The sequence below is a fragment of the Xiphophorus hellerii genome, chromosome 8 (assembly GCF_003331165.1).
Source record: "Xiphophorus hellerii strain 12219 chromosome 8, Xiphophorus_hellerii-4.1, whole genome shotgun sequence".
Taxonomy (NCBI): domain Eukaryota; kingdom Metazoa; phylum Chordata; class Actinopteri; order Cyprinodontiformes; family Poeciliidae; genus Xiphophorus; species Xiphophorus hellerii.
The window spans coordinates 16,468,373-16,487,176 of record NC_045679.1 but is presented as its reverse complement, the minus strand read 5'-3'; the positions used below and the strand labels follow the sequence as shown (position 1 = coordinate 16,487,176).

The 18,804-nt window shown below is 38.6% G+C and overlaps 1 protein-coding gene across 3 annotated transcripts; it reads right to left on the bottom strand.

Moving 5' to 3' along the window:
- pax8 (paired box 8) lies at positions 1-15,614 on the bottom strand. Of its 3 annotated transcripts, none has more exons than XM_032568889.1 (12): positions 15,467-15,614; positions 12,986-13,144; positions 9,345-9,510; positions 9,019-9,216; positions 8,805-8,881; positions 8,475-8,600; positions 7,584-7,759; positions 7,259-7,379; positions 6,799-7,056; positions 3,648-3,749; positions 2,522-2,611; positions 1-896 (listed from the first exon to the last, which is right to left on the bottom strand). In XM_032568889.1, exons 2-12 carry the CDS (start codon positions 13,005-13,007, stop codon positions 823-825), a joined length of 1,410 nt encoding a protein of 469 aa, XP_032424780.1. In that variant the 5' UTR covers positions 13,008-13,144; positions 15,467-15,614; the 3' UTR covers positions 1-822. The 3 variants fall into 3 exon arrangements, with proteins under 3 accessions (XP_032424780.1, XP_032424781.1, XP_032424782.1); XM_032568890.1 differs by having other exon boundaries at positions 9,345-9,486; XM_032568891.1 differs by lacking the exon at positions 6,799-7,056.
- Between the last annotated feature and the right edge of the window lie 3,190 nt (positions 15,615-18,804).

The following is an 18,804-nucleotide window of genomic DNA, read 5'->3' as shown; positions in this document are numbered from 1 at the left end:
TTGCAGTTTGTCATGCTTTTAATTAAAATATTTCTTTAAAAATTCAATATTTACATCTGCAATAATATTAATAACAGTATAAGAAAAAATAGTCACCATTTTTACCAAACATCAGAACATCAGCATGACAACAAACTTGAAACCAGTTGAAGCAAAAACAAATGTGTTTCCAGCCTTATTGTTTACATCCCTCCCAGATCATCATTTATTCGCAGAGCAAAATCACCTCCCCATAGGTAATTCATCATTTACACTATGTACACATCGCTGGAGAGATCCTTGAATGTTCTATGACGGACATTATGTTTTTAAAGTCGATAGTTTTGCTCTAATTCTGATTCAGAGTGTTTGTCTATACAGAGAATCCACAAGCAGGACACTGGATTTAACTTTACCAGTTAAAAAAAAGAGGAAGAACACATCCACAATGTAAACAAATCAGGCATAGTTTAGTTCGCAGAGGTTGCATATCACCGAGCAATAAACTTGCACTGCTGAATCAAGTTGTACATGTGCCAGAAAAGAAAAAGTCTTTGGCCAAAAAACAGCTTTAAAGAGATTTCAACTGAAATGAATGCACAGTCGAGCTGAAAACATTCCCAGAAAGGGTGTGTAAACATGAATCAGTCACCCTGCATGGTGGCATCAGTCATGACGAATAAATAAAATTAGAGGTTGTAGACCATAAAAAGGGTACGAGAAACAATTATTCCTCCAGCAGAGTTTCCAGATTTGCCTCTCATGGTCCGGGATCACATCTGTCCACTTTAGCTACGTTTCTCAGTCTGGTTTCAAAGAGTCTTGGCTTGCAGCTGCGTGGGACTAGAGGTGGTCATAGGCGGCGGCTGCAGAGGGGGGGCCTGTGCGGGAGGCCGAGCTGTAGTAGTAGGGGGAGCCTGTGGAGGGAGACACAGAGAGTTGGAGTTTGTTCACGGCTGTGGAAACATTTGCCAGCAAAAAAGTCAGAGACTGGTTATAGTGTCTGTGGTTTGAATGTGAGCTCCATCTTGTACATTTCAAGTATTCAACTTGTGATGCTGAATTTTTCTTCATAACCAGACTCCTGCAGCAGAGGAACAGTTCATTGTGTTTAATAACAACTCATTTTCCCATTTTATTGTTCATTTACTTTAATATCTCTAAGGTAAGGTAGGCATATGTGAAAGAAAATGTCACATCCCTCATATTTCTTTCAGATTTAATTTCTTTCAGTATAAGTGTGAAGTGGAAAGAAATAATACATGGATATAAAAAACAAAGTTTGACATTTGTGCACGTTTTTTTTCAAGTTTTGCCACAGCTTCTTAGTTAGAATAAGGTCTACATGTTGACTTGGCCATTCTAAGACTTGAATGTACTTTGATACAAAGAATTTAATTCCTTTTCTGCCTAGTTAGTATGCTTAGGTCTGTTGTACTGCTGGAAGGTGAACCTTTACTTCAGCCTTTAAGTCTTTTACAGACTCTAATGCGTTTTCTTCCATCCCCACAGCATGATACTACTACTTTCATGTTTCTCCACAAGAATCATGTGTTCAGGGCATCAATTTCTTCCCATAAACAATGTTTTTCTTGCCGATCAAAAGCTATGTTTTGATCTCATGTCGCAAGAGTAGAGTTTTTCTCTGTCTGCTGTTCCCAGTGGGTAATTTAAACATGGCTTCCTGTTCCTCCTGAGCCGTGGTTCTCCACAGCTCCTCCAGAGTTATCATGGAGCTATTGGCTGCTTCTCTTAAATCGTTTCCAGAGTCTAATTAAGTGACTTCTGAAGGTTGTACTGGATTTTATTAATTGGAGGAGAAAATGTGCTAAATACAACGGCAATCAACTTGCAGCATTTTTGTAAACAATATGTAACTTTTCTTCCACTTCACAGATAAACACAAAATAAACAACATGCAATCCCAATAAAATATGTTGAGTATTTATGTATGTTTGCTCCATGCCGAAGTTTGGATGTAAGCTTTGAGAGGCACTATCGATAGATGACATATTTGCAATACATTACATTAAACCAATGTGGCGTTTTGCAAATTTTGTTTCTTTCTGTGTTTGCTTTAACCTATTCAGATTTGCTTAATTTATTTATTTTTGCCAAAACATTAAAACCGTCTGGCAGCGTTGATGTGATATTATTGGAAAAATAAAGTTTGAAGACTTAAAATAAAAAAAAAATAGTCACCTTGTTAAAACACCTCAAACAATTAATATCCTGATGCATTTTTTCCACAAGGACCAAAAGGGCCCGATGGAACATGTGACCAAAGCATCGTGGGCTCAATTTTCTGGAAATTGCTCATTCAAATTCAAATCATGCCTCAATGGTTTTGCATCACAAGGTCAGAAAAGGTGATCCTCTTTAAATGTAAGGAAAATCATGGCTTTCTTTGCTTGAGCAGGGGGAAAAAAAATCAAACCCCTGTGCATTTTGTCTTTCATAGTAGAGGTCATTTTCAACTTGCTAACCAATAATGCATAACAAGAAATATTGCACAACGCTGTCAGAGTCTTCTTCTGCTTACCCAATATGCTGGAGTTGGTGAACCTCCAGGCTTCGCTGTAGGAGGTGTAGGGCGAATGGCCGTAGGACTGACCCGAGTAGTCTGCACCTGCTGGAAAATAATTGAAAAAAATGATGTCAGGAGACACATCTCGCAGATAAAATTCATGAAGACATTTGTTATTAAAGGGCGAGGAGGGGACATGCTTTGCAGAGTCGGGCTGTTTGTCTGCGTGCCAGCAACTGCTGGAGCTTAGCTCATAATTCACCAGCAGTTAGTGCAGCATGTAAACCATTAATCTGCGGTGCAGGTGGATGGCTGAGGGTGAAATCCCTCAGCCCAGCGGTGCGTGCACACACCCAGCCTCCGCGGCCTTTTTTTCTGCAGCGCTCAGCCACTCGCATCGTTCAGTTGCTGCCCTCTGAAACGTCCTCCTCTTTTGTTCGTCCTGCACTTCCTGCTTTAGCTTCACTAACACTCATTCTTCCTCTCTCCCTCTCTCTCCTTTTTTTTTATAACATTCCAATATCTAATTGGTAATTATGTTGGTTGGAATGAAGCCCTGGGCCCCCCACCTCCTCCTTCTCCTCTTCCTCCTGCCTCACCCCTCCACACACCCCCTCCTCCTTCACTCGGTAATTGTGTATCAACGCTTCCTCACTGTGAGCCCACCAGAAAAATAATAAATCAGACCCTCTCATTTCGCGCTTCGGAGGGCAGACTTCAAATATAAAGGCACATCACACACACACACGCACACACACACGCAACAAAGACCTCCTACTCTTCGGTTTGGATCCAGACTTCACATCCCTTCCCGCCCACCCTTGCTTGCATCTCCCTGCTGGGCCCCCTGGTTCCCATGGCGATATGTGGTCAGAAGTGTCTGGATGGGGGGTGTGAGCAGCAGGGCGGAACCCCCCAGCCTGTTCTCTGTACCCCCCGGGCCTGTGTGCACCCGCGTGCACTTGTACACAGATCACCACCCTGGCAAAGGCTACTGATTAACTCAGCCTCCCTCCCTGTTAATCTACAAACCTCCCTCCGACGTTTTTTTTTCTCTTCCTGCATTTCTTCTACCTGTGTGACTCATTTGTTGTTTACTTCTTTTTACTTTAAATTCCCCTCTGTGAGTTGTGGAGCTTACCTGCGACCATTCCTGTGATAGCAGAGGAGGAGTATCCTGTCTGGGCCGGGGAGGGGATGTGAGGTGGGTAACCTGGCAGGGTGGAGCTCACCATGTCACGCCCTGAAACGACAAAAATAAAACAAACTCGGTTATGTCTTATTGTGGAGAATCGGCCAATCTGGAGAGTAAGTTCCCAAAACATTCACACTGTATTCACTAAATTAATACTTTTATTCAATTTGCTTTCAAAAACAACTTTGTGCAAGTTCAAAACCTCCTGTAGTCCTGTAACATTTAACACTGGCACTAGTAAACACCCAGACATGTTGGTCATAAAAATTGTTAGTATTTTATTAATTTATTTGAGATGTTTTTTCCCCTTGGTGGAATGCTTATGCGAGATAAAGCCTGAATAAAAAAAATTAAAAAAAGTTAGCTTGATAATATTGAGTATTCTAACTTGGCAAGACCAAGATCTGATACATTATTTTGAATGGAAAGTGGAATCTGATTGTTCCTGTAAACAATGAAATGGGTTTCATGAACATAGAGGGCACCAATCAAGAAACAAGATCCAAATCGGCATCAATTTGCAGCTGCTATCGTAGACAAGGGAAATGTTCATTGTAACATGAGATAAATGGTGACCTCCTAAGACAAAATGACAAGACATACCATCATGTTGTTTGGATAAATTGCTGCTTGTGCATTTCACAAAGTGCTGGAATGAAGAATGTAAACTACCACCAAATTCCCCAACTTCCCCTTAAAATAAATTATATAACAGGGCAAAAGATTTGGAAGCAAGATTAAATTTATATTAAAAAAGATAATTATTTCACTGTTGTGCTTTGCGATAAAGTAAACATGATTGCAAAATCAACGTCTAAAGGTTGACAGCCTAAAACGGGGCAACACAGAGACATACAAGACTTCAATGTATGAACAAATTCACTCTCATTTTCAGTTTAAGAGCAGCTTAGAGAGAGTAATTAACCCAACATGCATGTTTTTGCACAGTAAGGGAAGCTTACTGTAGCAAAACTACACATGTACAGGGAGAACAAGCAAAGGCTTTGCTGAAAGACCCCAAAACCCTCTTGCTTAAAAAAGGCGACAGTGATACAAATCTTTTCAACCATAAGCCTTAAGATTTGTTCAGCCAAAACATGCTAACATCAGTGTATGCCTAAATGTCAATGCAATATCTACGTATCAAGATCCATGAACTCAAACTTGAAGTTGATACAGAATGTTTGTTTTGCAGTATTGAAGGATAAAAATTCAAACAAATTAGATGTTCCAGCAGAAAAATGATCCCAAACACGCAAAAAAACAATTTTTAGCATGATTAAATTAAGCTAATATTAGGCTTCTGGAGCTGCCTCCATAAACCACTGACCTCAGCTCTATTGAACATTTGGGACCTGTGCTTTAAAGCCAAGTGACCTTCAGGAAACTAAGCAGTAAATTAAAATAAACTCATCATTTTTTAGAAATATGCCATAAGGCTTTTAATGGCTACAAAAACTGTGCAACTTTGCTAAAGATATTTAATCAGATCTCAGTGGCATTTTTTGTACATTTGTGCTCATACTTTCAGTGAACTAAAATATTTTCCCTCCTGTGGATTTGTCTTGTCTTACCCTTTATTTATGATCATCAAACTACTTTAATATAAAACATATAATTTGAGTAAATCCAAAATGCAGTTTTCAAAGTCTGATTCCATTCATTTTAATTAATATCACCCATTTACTTCTAACTGATTGAGATGTGGAATCAAGAATTTACTTAATTTGCAACATGTCTGATGACATGAAGTAGGAGAAAATATCTTAAAAAGTAAAACCACATGGCCTAGTTTTAAGAAATTCAAAAATTCAGTGTTGTCAATCAGTCTGGAAAGGGTTACAAACAAACATCTATCACCCCCTATTCCATATTGTCAGTATTCAAGCTTCAACAGGAAAAAAGATACTGGGTAAAAATTACCTCCATAGGAGAGTTTGAAGGTCAAAACCTTTGCTGACTATGAAAAACACAGAGACCTGTTTCAAAAAACCATCTTGATGATCCCTAAGACTATGAGGAAGATGTTTTGTGGACTGATAATACAAAAGTAGAACTTCCTCAAATGTTTGCATCCCAATGTATCTGGCATAAAACTAACACAGCATTTTAGAAAAGAACATCTAACCCGCAGTCAAACACTGGGATGGTAGTGTGGTGATCTGAGGATACTTTACTGCCTCAAGACCTGCGAGAGTCGATTAAATCATTCCTTTTGTTTTGGCTGTCAGTTCATGATCTTAAGTTGAAGCTCACTTGGGTTATGCAACAGTGAAAATGACCCATAGTACACCGACATGTCCAGCTGTGAATGGTTAAAAGCAAAACAAAACAAACAACAACAAAAAAAACAAATCCAAAAAGGAAGGTTTTGGTGTTGCAGAATAAAAGTCGTACTTAAAGTTGACTTAGATGAAGCGGTATGACCCTAAACAGGCCGTTCATCCAAGAAAACTCAAACCCTGCAAATAAGAACATGCTATACCTGGTTGTCACAATAAATATGTTTTATATAGGCTCATGTGGGTTTGGATTGATAATTTTCCCCTTAATAAATTAAATTATAATTTAAAAACTCCATTGGATTATGTCAAATTATTTGCCTTATGTTACAATTTGTTTTATGATCTGAATCATTTGAGTGACAACAAAGTGAAAACAGAATAAATCTGTGTGGGATCAACTAGTTTCTTTTGGATAGTCTTTCCCATCTGGAAAATAATTGGCACAAATAAACCAGCAAAGTTCCAAAAAATAATGACGTTCGTGCCCTTAATGAGTGAGGCAAAAAGCGTAAAAAAGTGATCATGACAACACAATAGTAATTTGGAGAAACTTTCAGTCATTCTCTGGTTGCTCAGAATGTTTGTTATTGATGTACTGATGTGAGGTTATTGTAACTGGAAAAAGTTTTAAGATGTTCTTTTCAGCAAGTGAACTGTGAAAGTTTTTAAAAACATCATGTGGTCTCAGCTGCTCATAATGGGGGTGACTCAGCACCAGCATCCCCCCCAAAACTTCCCACACTAATGGTCAGAAACACCCATACATTTTACATTATGATTGTGAACATAAATGAGATGAATGGGTGAATTACCTGACATAATAGACTGACTGCTGAACTGCCCGTACATCGGTGCATGATGGGAAAATGAGTTGAAGGCATTGGGATATGAGCTGGAGCTGCTGCTGCTGCTGGTGCCGTTGCAGCTGCTGCTGACAGAAACAGGTTTCTGCAGCGCCTGCAGCTCCACGTACGCCAGGGTTGATGCCACCATATTGGGTGAGGGGCTCGTACTGGTCACTTCTGGGGACATTTCCTGCTTCAGACAGAGCGGCAGAGTCTGAAGGGGCTCTTTCAGCGCCAGCACGCAGTGAGTGGGTGAGAGAGATGGAAACAAATGCTCAATGTAAGAAACACAATGCAGGGGGTTAAAATGAAGTAGGCTGACATGTGGAAAAGATGAGGATGAGTGAAACGTCTAAGCCTAAAAGATGCTAAGAAGTCAGTTTGCATTTCAGATGTGTGTCAGAAGACATTACCTAAAGTATCTTACCGGTTACTACAGTGTAGCTTGGGTGTGCTGACAGATTTCGACCAATGACAGAGCTGCTTGATGAGAGGCTGGTCTTGGCCTCGTCCAGACTGCCGTTGATGAGCGACAGCGGGTACAAAGTCTAAAGATGACAGACAGGGATTAGATATATTGGCCTAAATTTTGCTTCAAAGTGAGCACAAGCAAACTTCAGTGACAAGATTTCCATCACCTCACAAATAAACAAGTATAGCATTTGAAATAATAAGAAAGAGCGCACAGAAATGTCTCTGTATTGTTTTCAGACTGAAGTAAACATAACTTTAGACTTATTCTTCACTGCTACCTGCTCTGCCTTGCTGCTTGAGGTGGAGCTGAAGGAATCCGACGGGTAGTGGTGACGATCAAACCCACAGTCCAGATGTTGTGCGGCTGTGGAGAAGTGTTCCACTCTCATCTGTTTTCTCGGGACGCCTGCGCTGCCCTGGGAGTCCACACTGTGCCGACAGCTTTCCTGGTCACCTGGATCAACACAGCGAGGAGGAAGGAGAGGAGGGAATTCAAAAGTAGCAAACACTTTGTGTTTGTTTTTTTTTTGTGTGAGGATTCACTACATAAAAGGTTAAGAAATTATTTGCAAACATAATAACAGGAATCCATTTTTGCTTGCTTTTGACTTGATCCTGTAATTAATTGAAAGAATCTCTATTATTAAGAAGCATAGGTACAATGGTCCTAATAAGAAACTAACTGAACTTGTGGGGTCCCTCAGAGCTATATTTTGGAACCACTTCTCTTAGGCAAACTTTATTTTTATATCCATTTGTAGTATTAAAGCATATGATAAATACTTTTAAGTGTCTGTAGACCTTACAATGAACTTGACTTCAGATGGTTCTGATGGATTTCCAGGGCATTTATTCATTCATTACAAAAATTACAAACCTCTAATTTGTTCAAAACTTTCTTTCCCTTCCCGACTCCCGCTACATGGCAGCATAAATGAATTATTAGTTTTAGCAATATTTAATACTTAACATAAAGTTAAAGAGTGAGAACTATATGATGTTTTGAATGAAGTTCAAGTACAAACAGTGGACATATATGACCGTATGAGAATCTGGAGATAAATCCCATCTTTTTTTTACAGAACTTTAAAAAGAAAACCCATCACAGGTTCATTTTTCACATCCTCTCTGCAACTCTGAGCTTTGTTATAATTAGATTCAGTCCTTACTGTCATCATGGCTCCTCTTGCCGTCTGTATTTGGTGGGGGGATTCCTAACAAGCCGTTGATGGAGTAAGTGGAGCCCAAAGAGTCTGACTGAGGCGACTCTGGAGGGGTGACGGCGGAGCTTGGAACTGAGAGGAAAACCCACAGGTTTGAGTCAGAGGAGCACAATTGTTTTTCCAGTAATCCGAATCCCACAAGGTCATAAACTTAATCCTACGGCCCAATGAGCAAATTCTTAATCTTTATAATTCAGCGTGATGTGATAGCAAAGGATGATGCAGAACATTTATGACCTTAACTGTGTGTGTGTTTTATAAATATTAGAGACTTACTTAAGGTATGTCCTGGACTCAGACCTTTTCCATCCAGTGGGAGATTAAAAGGTTGCTGAACTTTAGTTCGAATTATTCTGCAAACAAACAAAGACCCTCTGAATTATTAAGCCTCTAAAAATGCTTGAAAGATTGCACTAACTCAGTTATGATATGTCGCTGAGACCCTATGAAAGGTATAAAGGCATAAATGTTTCCTAATTGAGGTTTTCACCTGTTAATGGAGCTCACACTGGGCACCGTGTCGCTGTCACACACCCCTTCCGCCAGCAGTCGATCTCTGATTTCCCAGGCAAACATGGTGGGATTTTGCCTCTTGTACTCTGCGATCTTCTCCACAACCTTTGGGGTGGCCACCTTGGGTTTAGAGCCACCGATTACCCCCGGTTTGATGCTGCCTGTTTCATAATATCTGTGAGAGATGGTTACTGTGTTAATAAAAAAAAATGTTAAAAATCACCAAATGTGTCTCTGAGAAGTAAACAGCTCAAAGGTCACTGCAAAAGGTAGTCGAGTAGCGTGATCCGTCGCTGTGCTCACCGTCCCAGGATCTTGCTGACGCAGCCGTGGCTGACCCGGAGCTGCCGGGATATGTCGCAGGGTCGGACCCCCTGGTGGGCCATGTCTACGATGCGTTGCCGGATAACTTCCGGAAGCGGGCGGCCATTAACAAACATTCCACCTAGTTGGTTAAGACCCCCATGGCCTGGGGGAGGAGGGGGGATGAACACTCATAAATGTCATGGAACTTCAGAGAGCTCAACCCACTTCACAAACACAAACTTCTGTCTGCTGATTTAATCACAAGCAGCACATGACCCTGTCCGATTTAGTGAATAAATAACCTCAGTTTGGCTCCATGACATATTAAAACTCTGATCTAAAACACACAGTTAGTGTCTTCATAATTCACTGTTAAGTTTTTCAAATTTGCAAAGAAAGAAGCTAATTATTTTACACAAATAAAAACTAAAAGCAAAAGTTGGCATCAACAACTTTTGATTTGACAAACTTGAATTAAAAAAGAAAAAAAAAATTCTCTTAAGCAGCAGAAACATCAACATTGGGATAAAGTTTTCTGCTGGGAAAAGGGCTAATGCAGTTAAGGTCACTGCAATATTTCTGCTTCAATTAATTGTTTTCATGTAAGAAACTGCTTGGCCTTAGAAGACAATTAAGGTTAAGTTATTAGAAATAACTGTGCCCTACCCTACTGAGACAAAAATGTCTGCTGCTGAAACTGTGCGGTTCTGCTTCAGGGATAAAGGCCTCTGAAAATTGTTAGAAACTCTTCACACCCTCAACATTTATGTTTTGAACTTAACATAACATCTAAAACAGAACCAGCAGATGGGTACACAACTTTCTTTCCCAAGCAGTGAAATTACTGGACTGACTACACAAATTTACATTGTTGAACTAATTTTAGATGTATATATTTGAGCTTTTTTGTATATGTTTTGTATATTATCTGTCTCTTTGTTTTCTACAGATGGTATATCTGCTCCCTTTCAAGTTGTTTTCTCTTTCTTTGGGGTGGCTGTATGCGATTTATATGCTTTTGTTTTTTAATGCAGCTGCAAGGTTGCGAGTTTGATTTCAGCTTCCCACATAATATTGTAGTTTTGAGCAAGGATGCATATTTATTTAATTGGCTGCTGTGGCTATATATTCTATTCTATAGAGGAAAAAAACCCCAACTTGCTTAATAATATATTGTTTTCTTTATAATGAAATATCAACAAATTTCTAGACTAAATAGATAAATATTCTATTTCAGCTTGAGTTAAACATTCATTGAAAATAAGATATAATTTTAGTTTGAAAACAAAGTCTATTGTTTATGAGTGATGATTTTTTAATTGTTCTTTTAGGCTTATCCCCTTATGGATAATCCCTGCTGGTTTAATACCCATTCTTCATTTATGTGCCACTTAACTGTGTGTGAATGTAGCCTCTGTGTCGCAGACATACGGCGGTCTTTAATGTCAATCTTCCACATATCTTTTAAAAATGATGTAAAACTGGTTCAATCAGCTTTTATATTGATCACTTTTTTGTGCAATCAAATGCAACATGAAGTACTATACAGAAGTTTCAGCATTCAAACAGCAATTACCAAACACACCCACACAAAAAAAAATGGAAAACCAAACAAATAAAAATAATTCAGTTTGGCTTGTTGCGTATCATGTCTCTGGCTGAGAAAGGCTGACTTTTTTTTTTTTTCTCAAAAGAGGTTAAGATTATAGCTGTCACCGTGTTTTAAATACACAGATGCATAATAGAGGCTCTCATTCACGGATCTGACAGGAGCTGCTCCTTCAAAACGACAACAAGCAGCAACAGCAGCAGCAGCAGCAGCAGACACGGTGCGCTTTTCCTGCGCTGCGACAAGAAAGAAAACCTCAGCTCCCAAGACTCCCTGCTCAGCGTCCAGAACAACAGCAGCGCTTTTAATTTAACCCACTGAGTCCCCCAGCTTTCATTTCCACATCAAACGGCGGCCGGACGAAGGAGGGCAGCCTCTATTAACGCTGCCAGCCGAGTGTGGCAGAAGAAGAAAAAAAAAAAACCTGCCGCCAAGCTTCATCAACCTGCAGGATATTAAAGAGGAGCACAGCCGGGGGGTCCTGCACGCGCACAAGCAACGCACGCGCACCGACAAACACAGCACGAATTTATTAAACAGATAGATAGATAGATAGATAGATAGATAGATAGATAGATAGATAGATAGATAGATAGATAGATAGATAGATAGATAGATAGATAGATAGATAGATAGATAGATAGATAGATAGATAGATAGATAGATAGATAGATAGATAGATAGATAGATAGATAGATAGATAGATAAGTTATCAGGCAGTCTTCACATTTATGTATTACTCCAGCTCTCACTCTGGAGAGTGGAGTAATAAACTTTTGCCCTCGTCCATCGTCGTTTGTCACAAAACCAGCTTATTCTAAACATTTACATCTTTTGCTGTGGCAGTAGATTTGAGTTAGCTTAGGTTGAGGGTTGTTTTCCTAGCCATAACTTGAATAGCATGTTCTCTTGTTTTTACTATTTTGAAGAAGGGCTATAGCAGATGTTGGCCTTCATGTCACGTCAGAAAAAACATAAAGTTATGGGCACTGATCAATTAATACAATTAGAGTTAAAAAAAATATTACAAAAAGATTAAGGTACCATTTATTTGACACAAATTGTTAGGGAGAATTTTTTTTTATTTGTTTGTCTTAAAGTAATTTTTAACATGGATTTAGTCATTTTTTGCCTCCTGAATAAATGTACTCACATTTAAATATTGAATTCTTCTTCATTTTGGTGTATGTGAATTTTGGCTGCTGTACTGAAAAAAACAAACATACTTATTTTTAGCATGGGTGACAATAAACTCTGATGCTCTCTTTTTCTGACTTTCACATTTCGAAGAGAGAAATTGGATCCAGTGTCATATCAGGAGAAAAAGCCGTCATAAATTAATAAATAAAAGCTAATCTAATATGTGAATAACTTACAAAAAATCCTAAATACTTCATTTCCCAAATTAGCAATTAATAAATCAAACACAATAGTTTCGATTAGCTTATTTTTTCATTGCATTTTGGTAATTTCTCAACACACGATTTTTGGTTCTATCCCCACTGAATAAATATATTCTGATTAAAGGATTTCTTCTTTTTTTTGTGTGTGAAATTATGCTAGTAGAAAAAACAAGATATTTATTTTAAAGCTTTTCACACATCTTTACCAAGAGTGTCAAAAAGTCTGAAGGGTGTAGTCTGTTTTTGTGCAACCACTCTAAAGGCTTTAAGCAACGTAAATTGTGTCATACTGCCACATTATTAACTTTAAATCCATTTAGAATGTAAAAATCACATAAAAACGTATTTTTTATTTAAAATATAACAAGTATTTTTGTGCATCTGTGTAATGTACTACAATATATTGCTTAAATGTTTGTATTCTGCCGGCCTAACATGGCAGAAATGAAATTGCAGGTTCTCTGTTTCCATATTGTTTCAATTGTTTTAGAATACCAAAAAAAAAAAAAAAAACAGCTTTAACAGATTATTAAAAAGTTGACAGATCCCAGCTTTCGAAGGCACAGAAATGTAAGGTCTTCTTTCTTTGTGTTTCAATCAGAGCTTAGCAGAGGCAGCTTGCTTACCTCTTCCAGTGCCTCCGGACATAACCCTGAGTTTTAACTCCCTACTCCACCAGCTGAACGTGATGCCCTGCTCCACCGCTGTCCCGGTTAAAGTGCCTTCAGTGAGCCTCCCGCCTCGTCTGACATGAGTGTGTTTTAGAGTCCAGCGCCGATGTCAGACTGCGGGACGACAGCAAAACATGAAACTGACAGTTTGTGTCATGAGCTTCCCTAAACGCGGCTCGTCTTTTCACACATTATGACATCCAACTTGAATCGGTCCTGGATGGGGAAGCATACATGTCTGTTTTTCTCCATGTATGTTAATGAGACAAACAGGAGCTGACAAAGTCTCAGAGGCCTCTGGACAAATGTGAAAAACAACAATTTATATTGGCATGTGTGAAGTGCAAACAATAAATCTGCTCTAATTCAGGGTTTTTTCTTCAGAACGAATTGGTCTAATAATGCCTACGGCTAATAAATCTGTTTGTTTTGGATTTTGAACTCAATAGATGGTGTTTGTGTGATTGCAAAAAAGTAGAGTGGTTGGTTTTAGTGAACGACATTTAGGGATCAACATGCACAAATCTGAAACAATATCTAAGGCACATAGAAGTAGAAATAAACTGCTTTTTGGTCTGTTAACTTGGATTGAGCATTACAAACCAAGATCAAATGCTTTTACTTTGAGGAAACATAATTCTTCTGTGGCAGTCTGCTTGTTTCCAAATGTGACAAAACAAGTTGCATTACATTTACATTTTGTCATTTAGCAAATGCCTTCATTCTAAGTGACTCATACAAGTGAGGAACATCATTCAAAGCTCCAGAGCTTTAAAGTCCCAAATAAATTACTACATGCATGGAAGAAGCGGAAAAGATAAAAAATTTTTAAAAAAAAACAATGGCAGGTTTGCGTGTGTGATGATATCCATGGAAAAATTGAAGGAGCTTCATATTCTAAAAGTTCAAAGTGGCCAACATCAAATAGGAAGAGGAGAGTTAAGAGCCGAGACAATTTCTGAGCACCTGTTAAATCAATTGTCAGACACTGAGAGTCAAAGCCTTGTTTGAAGGCTCCATCTGCTCAGCGCCCTGCTTTCTGCTTTAAAAAGTTCTGAATTTATGAATAATGACAGAAAATATGACTTTTCAGAGAATATGAGTCTGGCTCGGCTTCCCTGCATCAAACATCATCTGTATTCCTAAAGACAAGCTGCATAATTTGACTCAAGATTAGAGTGAAACACTGACTTTCAGTAAAGCGCCTCCTGCTTTGTCCTGTTGAATGTGACCTGAAATAATTATCCCAAAGCAATGATGTGACCAAACTTACTCAGACAGCCTGATTTTAGCTTCAAATCTTTCACTTTGTCATACATCAGATTACCTAAGTTTAGCCCCATCAACAAAAACATCTTTAAATTTCAGCCTGTACAAAGATTGAACTTTGTCAATTTATTTATATTGAAATATTTTACTCTATCTATACTTGTTACTACATGTAACAATATTTAGATCTAAATCCAATAGACTTTACTGTAAAATGAATGACTCTGACTTGTTTGTTCATATATTAATACAAAAAATATTAATTGAGTCTGCTTTATTGTAAAGTGCTTTGGTTGAAAATTGGGACTGTAAGAATAAACTATGACATTTAATACAATGTTTGTCATCAATTCTGTTATTTTTGTATTGCCTTTTTTAGTATGTTATATGCATTTTAAAAACTGTTACGCTTCATGTCATTGAGGATAAAAATTAAACAAAAAAAATCTGAAGCTGTGTGTAGTTTTTCAATGAAATAAATTATTTATTTTGAAGAAAACATCACTTTATTGCATATCTATTAGCAATTACTCTAGCTGCCACATACACAACATATCGGGAAGTAGGTTTGAGTTACTAAAGTCGTGTTCCTGGGATTCATTTCAAATTTTAATGTTTAGGATTTAAAAATAATAATAATAAAAAAGGAGACAACAGAAAGGCTTCCACCATTTTTACCTCCACTTATGTTACCTAATGTGTCATGCATGCGGATCGTGGTTTATGATTTTCAGCAGAACTGCTTACATTACTGTCTCATCAACAAACGCTACAGGCTAAACATCATTTCTTGTTCACCAAAACCATATAGGCAGAAAACAAACAGACAAAACCACCTGAAAAAAAACCAACAACAGAGCAAGTAATGTGTAACAGACTAGTTCAAGTAAATTCATCTCTGTTTTAATATATTCAGTTTGAGCCACAACTTCTGGATCATCTCAGCTGCTCACTTCATATTCATTAGGCTGCATTATTTTTCCTTGTTTGTCTACTTTTCTGGTGACCACTCAGACCCCCACAGTGCGCTCCTTCCGTCTCCCGGCAGTTCGCAGAATTTCAAGAACAAATTAAAGCTCCGCTTTTGCTGCTCAACAAATTTCCATCACACTGAGAAAGGCAAGCAGGCGACAAAATCCCGCGAGAGACGTGAAAAACCGAGCTTACCTTTTCCCACGACGGAGCTCCAGGTAAAATTGTGGCTTGGAAAAATAATAATAATAAAAAGAAGATCCACAGCGGATATAGTTTTATTATCCAACTGATGAGTCTGTTGCAGTGAAACGCGGTGTGTGTCCTGACTCTGACTACACTGTGCTGTTGGATTGTGTGTGTGCAGCCAACACTGACCCAGGTTTTATCCAACCGGGCTGCGCGCAGCTCTGCGCGCTGATGCCATTGGACAGAGAGGATGAGGGGGGCGTGGCTTTGTGCAAGAAAAAGAAGAAGAAAAAACGAAAGGAGGGAAAAAAAGAGGATGACTGATCTGGTATTTTGGTGGCATAACACCCACTGAGTGAGCGTACGGAAACACTTGAGGTTTCCATTTAGATCCAGTGTCAGGCGCGCTTTGATTAGACTGTTTAAGGACATTTCTTCCTGTCTTGATTAAATGAAACACCTGAAACTTGGCTGAAAACGACTTATTTAAATGGTTTTAGATAAAGCAATAATCCCAGTCTCTCTCTCTATATATATATAATCTCCATGTGATTGTATAAATGGGACCAAGACGCATTGTTCTGTTTAATAATGTTCATTTTGTGTCAGAACTGAAATAATGCTCTTTCTAAATTTGTAACTTCAATTCTGAATCAAGAGGCGTTTTCTTCCTCCGCTTGTCCGTCTGATTCAGATGAATGAAAAGCCTTTCGGTCACAAAGATCAGACAAATTAAGACGTGCCCATTAATTCAAATAAATTATTGTCAAGGAAATACGCGCTTCACAAACCACTTTTGGTTCTGAATTTGCCCTTTTAGGAAACAACGATAGGTTTGACGGCTCAGCATGCTGCTTTTTAATACCTCGCTTTAAACAGAGCTATATTTAAATAGCTCGCCTCCCCTGGCTGCAAGGAAAGTAATAAAACATGTGAAAAGCAGGCGCACAAACTGAATAAATCGACTCAATTTGCTCTTTCGACTTCTTTATTCTGCAAAATTATTTAACTTCCAGTTAAAATAAATTTTCTAACTAAACTGCACAGGCAGACGTGGAAAGACGAGCTGGTTCTCGGTGCTTTCGCTGTTGCAGGCCTCAAACGTGCGCCACGTCACAGCGGGGTGTCGGGACCCCGGCGTGTTTAAAACACTGTGGAAGTTGTTCTCACCAGTGTGTAAAACAAACACAACACCTTTAATGGCAGCCATCCATGGCACCGTGTCGTCTGTCTCCTAAAAAAAACCAACAACAACAAAAAAACTTCCATCTACTCCCTTTGTTTTTATCAGGGGAGAAATCTCGAGAAAAGTTAAAGACACATAACTGCAGATTTCTGATGACTAGAGAAAAAGAAGAAGGAATGAAAAAACACGAAGCTCCTGCAGCTGGAACTCTTATCTCCTCCGTTTGCCACTGAAGTTCGTCATCTGTCGCCTTTGAACCGCCTCTGCCTCGATACGTCGGGACAAAAGCGAGCAGTGTTTTAAAATAAACACAACAATCGGGAGACTGAAGAGACTCCCCACATCAGGTGGAGGCAGAAGTTGCGGCGGGCAGAGGAAAGGACAAGAGCCTGCAGGGAGAGGAGGCACAGGAGAGGTTACCGAGAGTTGAACAACGGATTAAAACTCACCGATCGCTATCTCTCACATTGGAAACTAAAGACAATTAAATTGGAGCTTAATTATATGTCCTAACTTGCCAAAGGGAGAGGAGACTCATACACACACCCTGATCAAGACTGTAAAAGATGAAGAGTGTTTCTTTAAAAACGTAAATAAATACTTTCAGGTTGAGTTTTACAGGCACTTTTTACTTGTTTATTTTATTCAGCTGAACATAAATAATTGAATAAACAAATAAAAAAAGTTGTTAGTTGTGTTAGATTTATATGACAGAAGCAATAGATTCTCAGCAAGCCTATAAATAAATAAATAAATAAATAAATAAATAAATAAATAAATAAATAAATTTCAGATATGAACGTTTAGGAAAACATTTGGGGAGTTTTAGTTGTTTTTTTCCCCCAAATGCTACAAAAACCATTATGATGAATGACTGAGTTTAATTTTAATCAAATAATAAATAAATAAACTCCCTTGAACATTATTTCTAAATTATAAGTGTGCTGCATGCATTTAGATTCATTCAAGGGATTTTCTTACAAAATTTAAATAAATGGGTATACGTATTTTCTCTTGTAGAAAATCTGCACATTAATGTCGTTTAATACCAGCCTCTTTTGGAACTAAATTAAGTTAAAAAAAAATTTCACCGCCCACAGGCTCAATAACTCGATCCTTTTACTCGGTCGGTTGTCTTGCGGACCAAATTTCCAATTTGGTGATTTATAATCTAGAAGTTTTAGTCCTTTTCTATTCAAACTCAATACAAAATGGGATTATTCAATGTTTTATTCGGACAGACATTGTTTATGTAAGGATTTATACTTCTTGAAGCAACGTTTAAAAAAAAAAAAAAGAAAGAAAAAAGTCCGGTAACCTGCGGCGACAGGTGGCTGCCGGAGCTGCGGGTAAAAGGTCAGAGTAACCAACATTTCCGACTCCTTAGATAAGACTTCATGCATACGCCAACAGGTTTCCTGTTTATACTGTAGTGCCCAAAGTGTCCGGTTTCTGAAAACAACTGGAAGCGGAAGCGGCTTATTTCTATTGTACACCCGACGTTCACCTGTCAGAAACCTTTAATTTGCGCCGTCATACTCTCTGACATCGTGGGAGCCTGGAGAGTTGAGTAATTTATCAGCATCATAGACAAGCAGGTGTCTGGCAAATACTAATCAAGCATCTGTTCGTGAAAATAAACTTTCCAGATTAAATACTGCGGGTGTTCGTGCGCACTCCCGCAGTGATGCGTCGCTACCCTTCTGCTCCTCTGCGCGCTCCCGCGAGCTCCCCCCCCCCCCAATCCATTGACAACTTTGAAACATTTCCCCGCGATGGTAAATGTCTTTTTGTGGTCACCGGGTGGAGATGAGCCCTGTAATTGGTTTAAAATAGCTCACGAAAAGGCAGAGTATTGATGAAGTCATTAGGGTAATGATTTTTCACAAGTGCTGAAAAGGTGGAATTTGATGACTTTGGAAGTTTCCCCACACCTCTGAACAGCACAAACTTTGGGTCGAAATGTTAAAATAATCACATGATTTAAGTGTGAAGCTCATCTTTATTCAGCCCCCTTGACTCTGATTCGCTTTAATAAAATCCAGAAGTAACTTACTTAGCAAATAGAGATCCATCTGCAGGTGGAAGAGTGGCAAGAAAGCTATCTGCAAAATGAATAAGTAAATAAAAACAAAAAACAAAACAAAGACGCAAAATG

Coding starts and splice junctions, on each gene's coding strand:
- pax8 (XM_032568889.1), bottom strand. CDS start 13,007: ATGTCCGGAGGCACTGGAAGAG. Junction 3,750..6,798: donor CAGTCAGTCTATTATGTCAG/GTAATTCACCCA, acceptor TTGTCGTTTCAG/GGCGTGACATGGTGAGCTCC. Junction 2,612..3,647: donor TATCACAGGAATGGTCGCAG/GTAAGCTCCACA, acceptor ATTATTTTCCAG/CAGGTGCAGACTACTCGGGT.